Below are 14,849 nucleotides of genomic sequence, written 5' to 3'. Positions count from 1 at the left end.
CTGATAATAGTAGATGCTTTCTTAGAGCATGCTGGCCAATACTCTTGCAAGGCAAGAAATAGTGCTGGAGAAACAACTTGTACAGCTACACTTACAGTGACTGCAGAAGGTAAAGCCCCATTTTTACTTCAAAGGGATTCAGTTTGTTGTATACCACACTTTTATTCTGTTACTAATATTCTTCTCTCCTTGTTTCACACCTTTTCTTTACCTGCTAATGTTAGTAGTACCTACTCTCTGCAACCCAGCCACTCTAATTTCTTCTGTTTAAGCTGTAAAATTCAGAAATTTGCAAATTTGTATCTTGATATAGGTCAAAGAATAGAATCATTTTGCTGAAGGCTTTCACATTTTTAAAACAAGTAATTAAGTGGTACTTATAGCATTGACTAAGGTATTTTGCAATATCCTGTAGAAAAAAAAGAAGAAAATACCTCTTTAAAAAGTTCCATAATAAGTTTCCAATACTAAAATAGACAACTTCAGTGAAAGAAGAGACAAACATCAGCTGTGTATCAACTGCATGCCTAGCTTAGGCATCACTTGTCATTCATATATGGGAATAGATAATCTTTGTGACAAGAGCGTAGCGCATCTGGCATGCTGAGTTTTCAGATGAAGATCATTCTTTTTCATCCTCCATGCTGTTTGATTTTGTTCAGAGCATGGCCCAGTAACGTTCTTTAGATACTAATGCTATTGTTATTTTTGTTACTTGATTACACAGTGCAAGCCCTAGATAGGCAAAGTTCTGGGAAAGACGTAAAAGAGTCTGTCCAGTCACAGGCTATATCAGAACTTCGTGTTGCTCCTCTCACAAAGAAGAACATTAAAACTTATAAAAAGGAATTTAAATCAGTGCAACAACCATCACAGGAGTTGGGTGTACAGGTTTTTGAAAGCGTATCAGAAAGTTTGACCATGAAGGCTACATCAGTTGAAGAAATGGAAGCCATGCACACAACGTTCCTTTCTCAAACATCTCAGAGCACCAGAATCTCTGTGGCTACTGCTTGGGAAATGAAAGATGTCCCTCCAAAGATTCTCTTACAGCTCAGAGACATAACTGTGAAATGTGGTGACACTGCTCAGTTCATATGTGGCTTAGAAAATGAATTCTTCTCTGACTTTCTTTGGGCCCACGAAGGTGAAATGATAAAAGTGTCTGAAAAATTGAAGATATCACAAAATGGAAGTGTCCTACTACTCACAATCCTAAATGCCCAGCTGACAGATCAAGGACTGTACAGTTGTACTGTATATAATGATTACGGAGGGACAACAACTGCTGCAATACTAACAGTCAAAGGTGGTTATCCGACTTTTAACATTATGACTTACCTTTTGCCACTTCTTTATCGCTGCCAACAGATCACTCATATTTCCTTTATTATCAGTGTTTAATTGACAAAGCTCTAGTAATAATGCTTTGGAGTTTTTCCTCCACATTTATAGCTCTATTCATAAGTGACATGTGCAGTGCTAGAAAGTTGGTATTGTAACTTCATGACTTTTCCCAGCAAGTCATAGATGTCTGAGGCTTTTAATTCCTCATATCCTTCATGATATGCAGTGAGATGTAAAGTAAAAAAGGCTGGTAGGAATTTTTACATTTTGAGAATTCCTGAAGCTGGAGTTTAAGGAAGATAAGAGTGTCAGATAAGCAATGTTGAACTAGATACCTGTACTCTATGGGTCCAAATTGTTTCCAATAAACCCAGGGTTCCAATTCCAAGGTTGGCAATATAGGTCAATGTACCTGAAAGGATTAATATGTGCAAGTATTGTACTACTGCACGAATTAATTATCTTCCACCCTTCACTCTCCCTGAGATTTAAGTATTTATTTTTGCTAAGAGTCCTTCTACTTGTTCCTGATATCAGCATATTAAAATGTTAGAAGTATTACCACTTGTGAAGAGTCAAAAATGTGTTATCATCACACTGGACAGGTGATAGTATTTCTGCTGAGCTCAAAGGAATCAAGAACAGAAAGCTAATGTGAATAATGAGGAAACCATTGACCCTGTTAATTTGGTTCTTACATACTGAAGTTTCTTTCTTCACTCTTGAGCTGTGCAAAGTGCTTTACCTAATCTTCTGCTGCTACTTTCTAAATTGAGGCTCTCAATTAAAAGTAAAGATGTGCTTGTATCAGGCATTACAGACCAAGTTTTTGTCCCATGAAAGTCCCATAGGCTTAACTGGAACCTAGAATTAGCCAAGCAGGAATAGAGCTCTTAAATGTGTAATCACTCATGTTTAATAGTGTTGTTGTAGCACTAATATGCTGGACATTCTTTTAATACTAATTATCGGGGTTTTTTTCCCCAAAGTATATTTTTTAATTCCTGCAAAACACCTGACCTAATCCTTTTCCTAACTTTATTCTTACCTAGCAAAAGAAGCACAAGGCAAAGCAGTAACAAAAATTACCCTTGAATCAGATACTAAAAGCTTTAAAACAGCCAAAGATTGTCAGTTTAAATCACCTGAAGTTAAGCAAGAATCTTCCAAGAAAACCTCAAGCTTGTTTATATCTACCTCTCAAAGACCCTATGAAAATGAGAAGCAAAGAAACAGAGTCTACTATCCTGATGTTGTGCCATGTGAAGACATCACAGAAACTGATGCCAAAGCACCAGAGTTTCTTGAAACTCTGCCTTCAGAAACCACTGTAAAAGAAGGAGATGATGTGTTACTCTTTTGTATAATGAAGGGTGTGCCTACACCTTGCGTGGTTTGGCTGTGCAATCAGCTAATAGTTGAGGAGTCTGCATTGTGTTCCTTAAAACATCATGGGCCACTGTGCAGTTTAAGATTGATGAAAGTTGGTCAGAACCACAAGGGTATATACAAGTGCAGAATAGTTAATCCTGCAGGACAAGCCGAGTGCAGCACCCATCTGAGAGTGACAGGTTGGCAACTGCATGTTCCTTCCAAGTATCAATTCCTCATGCATAGAATCATTGCATTCCAGTGCATTCATTCCCTAGGAGATGATAAAGAACGAGAAGCATCTCATTAGTCTGTGGATTGTTGAATGTTTTCTTCAGGGATTTAAGGCATGATAAAGGCATGTTACATTTGAAACTTTGCCCCACCCTGCAAAAAAGAAAGCAAATCTTATAGAAAAGTGTACATTGCAAACAAGTTTAGAAACATTTGATTACACTGTTCTCAAAATTTATCAAGTGTTTGAATTGTTTGGCATGCATTTATGTGTATGTATGTGTGAATTTCCGTATATTTACAAGAGATTGGATGTTTTTACTACCTAAAGTGTTGGTTGGCATATTTAGCAATTAAAGCTCAAAAATCTTTGTCTTTTTATTCTAGCTCCTGAACAAATTATTCATAAGAAGCTAGAGGAAGAGATTGAAATGGAAGTGAAAGGTACAGTCACCAATGATGTTACTCTGAATAAGTAGTAACAGTAATTAGTACCATTGTGAAAAGCTTTTATCTGCTTACTCGTAGTGTCTGACGGGGAAAGAAGGACACACTTTAAAGCATACTGGAATATGTTGCATGTTTGTTTTGATATGCAAAGGGTTACCTGCATTATAAGGTTATTTAAGTTTTAAAATATGTTTAAAACTTCAAATTTATAATTTTGCAGCCATATTCTTAACTTTTACTTCATGCTTTGCAGCTGTTCACAGAGCATTTATTTGTTCAATTTCCTTTTGAATGCATGGAATAGTTTACTTCAGAAGGAAGTTATACAAATTTTACTTATGATTTTTAAACAAGTTAGCAACCTAACATTAATCAGTCAATGGACACTACTGGATGGATGAAGTATAATAGAAAGCATTTGTTGTTTAGGATATGTGAAAGCTACACATTCCCATTGATTCCTTGCATTTTTTTTACATAGATTAATTCATCATTATACTTCTCTTACCCTGGCTTGCAGATAGCATATGTGGTTCATGTTGCTTGCCTTTTTCCCTGTGCATAACACTCTGAAGTTAGTGGCTGTATTAGTTCGAATAAACGCCTTCTCATTTCATGTTAGCTAATTGCTTACTTTTAAAAATATCTTTCAAAATATTTTTCTCAATTGTTTGAACATTTAATCTACAAGCAGAAGGGTCAGAAAGGGCGTTTATTCTACTGTCTGCAAGTCAGGTAAGATTTTCTTCTTTGCCACCCAAAGACACACAGCTTTTCCAGGCAGCAAAAACATACACGCAGAAGAACGTGTTATTTTGAAATTCATTTTTGCTTGTTCAAGAAGAAATTTCCACAATCTGAAGAAAGAACAGACAAGGAACGATTTTCGTGTCAATCTTTAAAACAGAGCAAGGCGTTGCGTTTATTCGAACAAATATGGTGAGTGAATTACTTTTTTTTTCCTGGGTGTGTGATGAAATCTGTTGCATGCCCATATTTTATTTCAATATATTGCTATTTCGTTTTTTTTTCAATCAGACAGCAGGCAAAGTGTGGCATGTTCTCACCCAGTCTCCCTCTCTTGCAGACCAGCACAGCAACGTGAACCTCGAGGGACCTGGGACAGCAGCAGTGCTGGCTTACACCCAGAACTGTAAACCCACATTCACACAGGGCCTCAAGTGTAGGTCTGTGTTGGAGGGGGACCCTGCACTCTTCCAGTGCAAGCTGGTGGCATGCCCAGCGCCCCACATGGCCTGGTTTCACAACAACCGGCCAGTCCACCAGGACCGCCGCAAGGTGATCCGCACTGAGAGTGAAGAGTACATGCACAGTGCCAGCCTGGAGGTGCAGGATGTGCAGGAGTACGATGCTGGCAGCTACAGGGTATTTGCCATTAACAGCGAGGGCTCAGCTGAGTCCACTGCCTCGCTGCTGGTGGCACGCAGTGGGGAGCAACAGGGCTTGGGTTTCACAGGGAAAGCAGAGTGGATGCGGGAGAGATGGGAATGCCTGCTGCAGCAGCAGCAGAAGGACCGGCTTCGGGTGGTGCTCCGCTGCACTGGCTCGCCCTTTGACAAGGGGCAGGAGGCCGAGCAGTTGCTTGGGAGCCTCTCCCCAGCCCGGGGCATGGTACGAACCATCCATTTCCAAAAGCTGCCACTGGTGGGGCCTCACCGTCCAGGGCTGGCATGCGGTAGAGAGCACAGTGGCACAGTGGCAGATGCTGAGGAGCTGCTGGATGAGGAGATCCGTTGGAAGCTGCAGCGGCTGCGAGAGGCAAAGAGGGCAGCGCTGAAAAAGAAGCAGGAATCCCTCATGTCCATGCCCCAGGAGGGCCCTCTTAGGAAACCCAGCCCACCTGAGGCAGTTGCCATGATGGATGGCTCTGACCCCCTCACTGTGCAGGTAGTGAAGGGGTACCACAGGCCCAGGGCCACAGGGGAGAGATGGCACATGCCATGTGGGCTCCTGGAGCCCTGCCCACCCCTTTTTGTCCAGGAGATCAAGCCCCAGGAGGCTGTTGAGGGGCAAAGATGCACCTTCTCCTGCCTCTTCCATGGGCGCCCACAGCCCACAGTCACTTGGTACAACAACACCAAGCCCGTGGGGCGCATCCGGGGCACAGCCGTTCACACCACAGAGTGCCACTCTACACTGACTTTCCCATCCCTGCTCCCACAGCATGGTGGCACCGTTACCTGCGTGATCTTCAACCCGCTGGGAACAGTCAGCACCTCAGCTGCACTCCATGTGAGGCAGCGGATGCCAGGCTATGAGGCCATGAAGAAGGAGGAGGAGGAGGAAGAAGAAGGGAAGAAAGAGGAGAAGGAAGAGGAGGTGAAAGTGAAGGAGGAAGAAGAAGGGGAGAAAGAGAATAAGGAAGAGAAGGTGGAAGAGGAGGAGGAAGTAGTTGGCCTGGCCTTCACAGCAGAGCAGGAACTGCCAAGTGCAGTTCCAGACTCAGACTTGCTGTCACTGCCTGTGGAAATCAAAATCACTGCCCCGACTCCAACACCAGAGCAAGACACAGAGATGAGGGAGACCACACAGACCTCTCCAGACCAGGCTGCTCCCACCATAAAGCACAAGTTCAGGTTTTCATTTGATGTGGGAAATGAGCCACCACAAATTGTGGCAGAAGCCCCAGCACACATTCATTGCTGTGAAGGGGAGGCAGTGGTGTTGGAGTGTGCTGTATCTGGGCAGCCCCCACCGGCTGTGTCCTGGTCCCTGAATGGCCAGAACCTCCCTGCCAGTGAGAGGCTGAGGTTCGAGGAAGGCAAGAATGGCATGTACCGCTTATATATCCAAGGGGTCTCTGTTGCAGATGCTGGTCTGTACTGTTGCGTGGCCAAGAATGTGGCTGGAACAGCACAGACTGCCTCTAAGCTGACTGTGCAGCCCAGTGCACCCAGGTTGTATAGCAAGGGTGGAGGCACTGAGGAACTGCCTGCCATGGACCATGCTCTGCACCTCCAAGGCCTCCACACACTTGGGAAAGATAAAGAGGAACAGATCACATGTTCCAAGGAGGAGGAAGACCACCTACAGCTGTCTCCGTCTCCTGCTGAGCAGTTGGGAGAGGAGCTTGAGAAAACTCCTCAGTTAAGGGAAAGTGAGATGAAGAAAATGATGGTGCTGGATACCATGGAAGTTTATGCAAAGCAAGAAATGGGTTATACAGAAGAAAGTGTGAGGGATGCAGATGGTGTTTCTGAGATGAGGCAGCACAGGGGAAATGCTGTCTCCGAGGAACACAGCTTTCGAACTGATGCCACTGAGCTGCACCCCACCATGTCCAGGGAAGAACATGAACTGGTGGCCAAGGGCTCAGGTCACATTTCAGAGGAGCTGGGGGCTGAAGGAGACAAGGTGGTACCACGTACAGTTACTGTGACCTGGGACATCTTGAAATCACCATTTATGGAAGTGAAAGGGCAAACGCATGCCTCTGAGCAGTCTGCTCTGGCAAGGGAGTGTGAGGATTCACAAGTTTTCATTCCTATATCACCTGTGGTGCAAGAGGAGGGTAATGTTTACATAGAGAGTGATAACCCTGGCTGGGAAGTAATGTCTCCTGATGTGCCTCTTGTAGAAGAGCTAAGTGTGCCCCACCTGCAGGACAACATTGCAAGCACACCCACAAAGGAACAGTTTGGCTTTTATGACTTCTGTACAGAAGAGCAGCAGGAAGAACAAGGCATAGAGCAAGAGAGATCAGCTGACATTGACCAGGACGACAAGGTTGATGATCATCTTTGTAAAGAAGAAACGATTGATGCTGGGGATGCCGCACACTGGGAAATGCACAATGATGGACAAATGCTGCAAGAAATGGAGTCTGATGCAGGCAACTCTTCTTTGGATCTAATCCTCACTCCTGGCACAGAAAACTCAGGTCAGGATTTTACTGAGGAAGTTGAAGTTCACCTAGAAGAAATGCATTTCAAAGAGCAGTTGTTGCCATCTGAGACTGATGAGACCAAGATCACATTTGATCTGAAGAAGTTTGTGGAGCCTTTCTCAGCTGCAGAGACTGTGGGCACAGAACAGGCACAAACCCACCCAGATCCACAGAGTGTGGAAGTAGGAGTGACTGGGCTCATGTCCCCCATGCACCAACATGATGTGCTTGTGGAAGCGATGTCTCTGAGTGAGGAGCTGCGTCAGAGCTACAGGATGCAGCAGGAGGAGGTTGGTGCCCAGGAAGAGGCACAGCCAAGAGAACTCAGAAGGGCTGATTTGCAGATCCCCAATGGGGACCTTGGCAGCATCATGGTATCTGCTGAAGAGGGATCCTCTGCTGAAGAAACTCGTGAGTCAAAGGTGGGTTTCTCTGGGGAGGGTTCAATTGAGGGACAAATTAATAGTTTTCTGGTGGAGTCCACAGCAAATTTCCAAAGAGGAGTGCAGGAAACACATGTGCGGGAGAGTGGGGAGCGACTGGAGACCACAGACTCTGAGAGTGACAACTTCATCATCGACTTGATAAAAGCTGCACGTGAAAAGAAACCCCAGGCTGGGCATCAGGCTGACGAGGAAGAAGGTTCTGGGATAGAAAAGGTCTTTCAGACAGGAATGATTAGCTCCACCTGTGAGAGAGAAAGCACAGATTCCCCTGAGGAGGTTCTCAGGGACACTCAGCAGGAACCAAACACAACCAAGGGCTTCTCTTTTGGACAACTCTTACTTGGTTTAGTAATGGATGATCCTGTGGCACAGAAGGAGCAAAGGAAGGAGTCTTGGGGCAAGAAGAGGACTCCCACTGAGGAAGCCTGTGAGAATAGTTTGGATGGAGAAGGACTGTGGGAGGATACTTCTGCAGGTCCAGAGCCCAGTGCTGTTCAAGCCTCAGAGATGGAGTCTGACTTGTCCCTAGCCAAGTATTTAAGGTCAGCTGGGATGCAGGAAACTCCAGATCTCAAAGGGACAGTTCAGAAGGAACAGCGAGAGACCATCACTTCACTGGAAGTGGAGGAGGTTACCTTCAGCACAGTTTATGACTATTACAACAACCAGCAGGAACTTGTACGGCCCTTCTCTCCTGAGTCAGAAATGTCTATAGAGCTGGAGAGCGGGAGTGGAGAGGAGTCACCTGATTCAGACCGCTTCTATACACCTCCCTCTTCAGTGGAGATCTTTGAAACCGCTTCATCAGCATCCTACCACACACCACTCAGCACACCTGAACGCTACTCCACACCATCCGAGGGCTCAGGATACAGCACACCACCAGAGCACTACTCCACACCATCTGAGGGCTCAGGGTACAGCACGCCACCTGAACGCTACTCCACACCATCCGAGGGCTCAGGGTACAGCACGCCACCTGAACGCTACTTCACACCATCTGCGGGCTCAGGGTGTAGCACGCCACCTGAGCGCTACTCTACACCATCCGCGGGCTCAGGGTGTAGCACACCACCTGAGCATTACTCCACACCCTCCGAGGGTTCAAAATGCAACACACCCTCAGAGTGCTACCTCACACCCCTTGAGGGACCCTACTCTGCGTCAGGGGACAGCACACCACCAGAGCGGTACCGGACACCCACTGGGGAGTATATGGATGCCCTGGCCATGCTCCCCCTCTGTGAGAGAAGGCAGCAGACTCCAGACCTTCCACAGGCTGAGGTGTTTAGGACCCCCTGTGAAGCCCTAGAGCCATCAGGCAGAGAGATGCCACCTGCATTCCTCAAGGCATTGAGTGGGAGGAGGCTGTATGAGGGCAGCACACTGAGCTTTGTGGCCGAGGTGGTGGGTGTGCCCCAGCCAGGGGTGAAGTGGTACCATAATAAATCTCTGTTGGAGCTGGATGAGAGAGTGCGGATAGAGAAGGACGGGGACAAATGCATGCTGGAGATCACTAATGTCCAGAAAGCTGATGGAGGACAGTATCTGTGCCATGCAGTGAACATTGTTGGAGAAGCTAAAAGTATTGCTCAGTTGGAAGTTTTGTCTGAAGATGGACGGTCACTAGCACTGCCACCCCCTGTCACCCACCAGCATGTTATCCACTTTGACCTGGAGCAAACTACATCTTCAAGGTCACCTTCACCACAGGAAATCCTCCTGGAAGTGGAGCTGGATGAAAATGAGGTGAAGCAGTTCGAGAAGCAGGTCAAAATCATAACCAGTCCTGAGTTTAGCCCAGATAAGAAGAGCATGGTTGTTTCCCTGGATGTCCTTCCACTTGCCTTGTTGGAGCAAGCTGCAGGCTTGGTCGCAGAGGAGAATGAGGATGTAAAAATCGATTTCCAAGTCACTGAAATGCCTCCCCGTTTTGCTGTGCCCTTTGCAGATGTTGAGGTGACAGAAGGCTCGGAGGCAGTGTTTGAGTGTGTGGTAACAGGTACTCCTGTCCCAGTAGTGCAGTGGTTCAGAGGTGACACCTGTGTGACACCAGCCACGGGGAAGTACGTTGTGAGTCAGAAGGAGGGACTTCACAGTCTGAAGGTCCAAAATGTAGGTCCTTCTGATCATGGTTGGTATCACTGTCGGGCAGTCAATAGGCTGGGAGAAGCAATGTGCAAAGGCTCCCTTGTGGTCATGGCTCAGCAGGGAGGAAGTGCTAAGGTGAGCAGTGAGACAGTCACGGGCAGTGAACCACACAGGCCCCAGAAGTGTGACTTACTTTTGAATAAGACTGTGAGCCCAGGTGACCAGTCAGAAATAGAGCTGGAGTTTGAGTTTGAGCCACACATAGATGGCTCAGAGAAAGCAATCCGACTGCTTGCAATGACTCAACAAGAGCAGGAAATGGAAGCGGAGAAGTGTGTTGACATTAATTTTGGTGTGTTCGCAAAGCCATCCCAAGAAGAATGGGTTGAGTTTAGGGCAGAGGACTCAGAGAGCTGCAGCTTTGAGTTCCAGATCACAGACACACCTCCCAAATTTCTGAGGCTGATTTCTGACTACAGTACATTTGTAGGTGCCTCAGCATGCTTCCAGTGCCTTGTGACTGGTTCCCCCCACCCAAGTGTCCATTGGTACAAGGATGGGGTGTTGTTAGAAGGGCATAGGTACTATGCACAGGAAGAGCAGGGTGGGTTTCATAGCCTTACTATTGAAAACTTGATGCAAAGTGACAGTGGACAGTACAAATGTGTAGCTTCTAACAGGGCAGGAACTGCTGAGACTTGTGCTGTGTTAACATTATACTAAATTTCCATAATTTATTTCTTTTGAAATATTGAATGTTTTTATTCTGTTGTTCACTGCAGGTAAAAATGCAGCACTCATTTTAGGGCATTGTTTTTCATCTCTTTAGGGATGAAAACCACTCTATGTGGGCATATTTCTATCTCACTTAAACTTGCCTTTACTGGGGAATTTAAGTGAGATTCAGTCTGTGCATACATCTTGTGTACACTTTCTGCACTGAGGTATATTTCAGGCTCCTTCCAAGCTCCTTACTCATTTTTGTAAAGATATTTTAATTGACACTCATTTATGTAGGACTAATTTTTTTTGTATAGTGTACATATTCCTATGTGTCTGTAACAGTACTATCATTATTGTTTTATGTAGGCTAGAAATCACCTGAAAATGTAGAAACCACCTTTTCCTTGTAACCTAAAGGTATGAAATACTAACTTCCACTTGCTGTTTAGTTTGCATATAGTTCTGTGAAGGAACTCCTTAAACTGGTACTCCCCGTTCTCACAATGTTGTGTCAGAACATGTGAGTCTCACTGATTCAAATCCTGTGTTTACAGTTTCTATCACTGCAAAGTTCTTACATCCATGGGCTTCATTCTACTGACTCATGGAATTAAATGACTTTTTTTTTAAGTCAATAAAATTATGCTGTTGCAAAGGAAAGCAACACAATGGGAAGAAAAAGAAAGTTTTGCATTAGTAGTGACTGGACAGGATTTTTTTCTCTATTACCAAGTAATAAACATGAAAACATATTTTGTACTGTATCTTTAAAAATTAAAGGGAAAGGAGAGGGAGTATAATAAATCAATGATGTAACTGTAAATTCATTAAAATAATTTTGGTTGTCCCCGTATTCCAGTGTCATTCATAAAAAATGCATGGTAGTAAAAAGTGAGATCTTTTTTAATGCAGTATTCTTGTTTCACATTAGAACTAAATCTCCACATATTCCTTTTTTCTTTTTTTTAATTAGTAACATAAGTGTGCTATGTGTCAATATGACCAGAAATAAGTAGAATACATTCAATTGTTATCTGTAACATTTTCACAGCAGAAGAGACTTTTACATTAATTTCTCAATGTGAGTGCATATTTTTGTATTTAAAATAATAGGAGGAGGAATCAGCAGAAGCTGACATAATTAAATCAGAAGTAAATCTATCTTACATAAACAATGACGTATTTATTTAAAAATATGTTAAAAGTTTGAAAGTTATTAATTAATGTTTATCAAAAGTTAAGTAACTCTCTAATGCATATGTTAGCTTTCCAGTTACCTCTATGCCAAGGTGAAACCTTGAGTTCAACAACCCTAAGCAAAAATTAATTTTACTTTGATTACGTGTTCATAAGGTTCTTCCAGTTATTTACAAATTGCTGTCAGTTGCCTTGCAAACTGCTTTAAGGAGCATAAAACAACTATTCCTATAGTATATTCAGTTATGTTCATGCATGTTCTTATTTCTGAGTTTGATGTGTCCTCACATTGAGGTCAGCATGCCTCAAAAACTCAGTAATCTTTAAGACTATCCCATCACTCACCTTGGATCAAAAGATCAAAAGATTCACTTTGCCCAGTTGTGTTGCCTGATAGAAACTTAACGTCAGGAGTGGCAAGTTCTAATGTCCCAATACACAGGGAAAATGACTGGAGTGCTTAGGCTAATACCTGTGTGCCACGTCAGTTTCTTCTCAGTCATGACCCTATGATAAATATTTAAGATTTCTATGTTGTTAAAAGACAGAAATAATTGTGATTTCTCATAGGAAATGGTGGTAGGAAAGAGAAGCATGAGTGTCTGACCCAACATTGTGCTGGGAAAGAATTGCTTTGTGATGTGTCCTTAATCCATTCCTTGTGTAGATGTGTAGCACTAACCGATTCATTAGACAGCAGAGGTCCCTAGGAATGTTGGCATGAATTGTCTGATGTTATATGTCAGCTTTGACATGAGGGATCTTTCAGGTCCAAAGCCAAAGAGGTCAGAGGCCCTTCGGTTAAGTCCTAAGCAATTATGAAATGTGTTTAATTTGCATGTAAATTAAATGAAATTTTTAGTAGAAACAGGCCCATAATTTTTTTTGAAACCGTAAGCTAAACAGGTCCAAGTTCATGTTCACATCTGGAATATATGGCCAAGCATCTTTATCTCTACTTGTGTAGTAGCATTTGTGGTTTCTGTAAGTTTAAAAGTCTTGTTTTAAGTTTCAGACATTAGCCAGGAGTACTATCATGTGCTTATGGAGAGACACAGTCTCACCTAACCTACAATGATATGAATCTGGAGTAATTCTAGTTTTTAATAAACTTACTCTGGGGCAACTGGTATAGATTAGAGCCATGATTGACTACCTGTCTTTAAAATCCCGTGCTTTCGTAAGAATTACAAAATTCATAATTTCATTGTCAGGTTTAATTCCATCTTCATTTCTACAAACAAAGTATCTTTAAAAAAGGATTAATTATGTTTGTTTGTCATCAATGTGTATTGAATGTTAACATGTACGGTTAATTTGTGAAATAAATATGTAAATGATTTAAGTCCGTCGCGTCTTGTACTTTATTAATTTCACAGACATAGCTAAAATATGAAAAAGTATTGGTATAGTTTTTCTGTCATAAATATCCAGGAACACATAAAAGTGCATTAATTTTTGCCACACTCCTGTATATAAAGCATTGTCATGTGTGCTAGCATAGGTTCCATTCTGCAATTTTTATACTTTATTATGGGCCCAGTCCTGCCACCCACTCTCAAATTCACTAGCATGTTGTATTTCTGGGGATAATTCCATACTGTTTTAACAAGGCTGGTAGGTAATACTGAAGGACTGGTGTAATTTGTTTTTTTACCTAAGCATGTCTTCTCTGCAGTTGATCACTCTATGGACTGTGCTATGTCATGTATATGATGGTATTTGTGGCAAGATTAATAATTGCTAAAAAAAATGAGAAAGAATTAGGTATGGATTATTCTGTTCTTCTTTATAGTTGTTTACTGCAGTGCAGCAAAAATTATCTCACAATAAGTTTTGGAATTTAAGACACTGTAATTGAAGGACTTACCATGGTTCACCGTTAGAGTGCTTGGGGACGTTTATCCACTCACACTTCTTTTATTCTAACAACTCTCATCTCTTTCCAGCATCAAATACTGTGGGCCTTAACTGAGCAAACTTGACTCAGTGAGGATAACAGGATTTGATTTCCAAAAGTTTTCTTTGCGCTGTGCTTTTCATGGATGGCTTGTTCCATTCCTGGAAGTCTTAGATTTCACTGGTGTTTCTAGTGCTGAGCATCTGCAGAGAAGGACATGTTCGTGATGTAAGCTGCCTCTTATTTTTAAACCACCATTAGAACAAAGAGGTCCAACACATAAATGTCTAAATTCACAAAGGCAAGAAAAAGGAAAACCTTAAAGTGCTCTGTCCTCTTTTTCTCTGGTATTGTGGGAGTTTTAATACACAACATTGTGACAGGGAGGAGTTTAAAAGCAGAGATTTTAATTGACATTAAATCTAGGGTGAAACCTCATGATTTGTAAACATAAAGGCCTAATGACAAAAACAGGACTAAGCTGGTGAAGGAGAGGTCATATCTTAGTGTGTTAGCCAAAAGATAGAGCTGAAAGAGATGAACTAATGGCACCAGAGAAAGATCATGAGCTGAAAAGTTCATGTTATTTTTCCAATCCTAATTCTGTCATTCTGCTTTCTCTTGATGTTTTGAATTAAACCAGGGTCTTAGCATTGCTCTGCTGTACTTGTTTGTATGAGTGTACATACAAATATGTATGGCACATACCACTTTAATTATATTTGTGAAATGCACCAATGTTGCTTGACTGTTACTTGCACTGTCCACGCTAGGGGTATGCCTAACCCATAATGTAATGTGAGGTTTAAAGAGACACCCACATTGATACAGATCGAAAGTTCATAAGTAACCTGACAGCACAGCATGTCTTGTTGTTTTTGGCAGGTGTGTATTTGACAGCAAGAGGACATAATTTGCATTGTTCACTTCTGTTCCGTGTTGAGAAAGCCTCCAGATATTAAAAAAACAGTTGCTCTAACACTGTTTATTGCTATCTACAGGTGTTCTCTTAAACCTTCTGGTAAAACTAAACAATTTTTTTCCATACAGGGATCTCTAGCTCTCTTGTTGTGTCTTCTGAGGAAGAAAGAAGTGAAGGCTACAGCAGCAGCCTTCAGTTGCCTGATAGAGAGAAAACACTTGAATTTGAGCCTGAAAAACCAGTTTATTCCAGCAAAGCAAA

General features: G+C 42.8%; 2 protein-coding genes across 2 annotated transcripts in view; both read left to right on the top strand.

The window, feature by feature from the left end:
- Window positions 1-14,849, top strand: part of TTN (titin) — a 240,981-nt gene that overhangs the window by 36,401 nt on the left and 189,731 nt on the right. Inside the window, exon 44 of the mRNA XM_075093587.1 lies at window positions 3,340-3,396. Coding sequence (XP_074949688.1) covers window positions 3,340-3,396 — 57 coding nt within the window. The remainder of the gene's footprint in view (window positions 1-3,339; window positions 3,397-14,849) is intronic.
- LOC142057491 (uncharacterized) lies at window positions 4,239-13,103 on the top strand. Its single transcript, XM_075093588.1, has one exon. The coding sequence runs from the start codon at window positions 4,339-4,341 to the stop codon at window positions 10,567-10,569; it is 6,231 nt and encodes a 2,076-aa protein (XP_074949689.1). The 5' UTR covers window positions 4,239-4,338; the 3' UTR covers window positions 10,570-13,103.

The sequence above is a fragment of the Phalacrocorax aristotelis genome, chromosome 5 (genome assembly GCF_949628215.1).
Source record: "Phalacrocorax aristotelis chromosome 5, bGulAri2.1, whole genome shotgun sequence".
In the NCBI taxonomy this organism is placed as follows: Eukaryota; Metazoa; Chordata; class Aves; order Suliformes; family Phalacrocoracidae; genus Phalacrocorax; species Phalacrocorax aristotelis.
The sequence above is the reverse complement of the archived record's forward strand: the minus strand, read 5'-3'. Positions and strand labels throughout refer to the sequence as shown.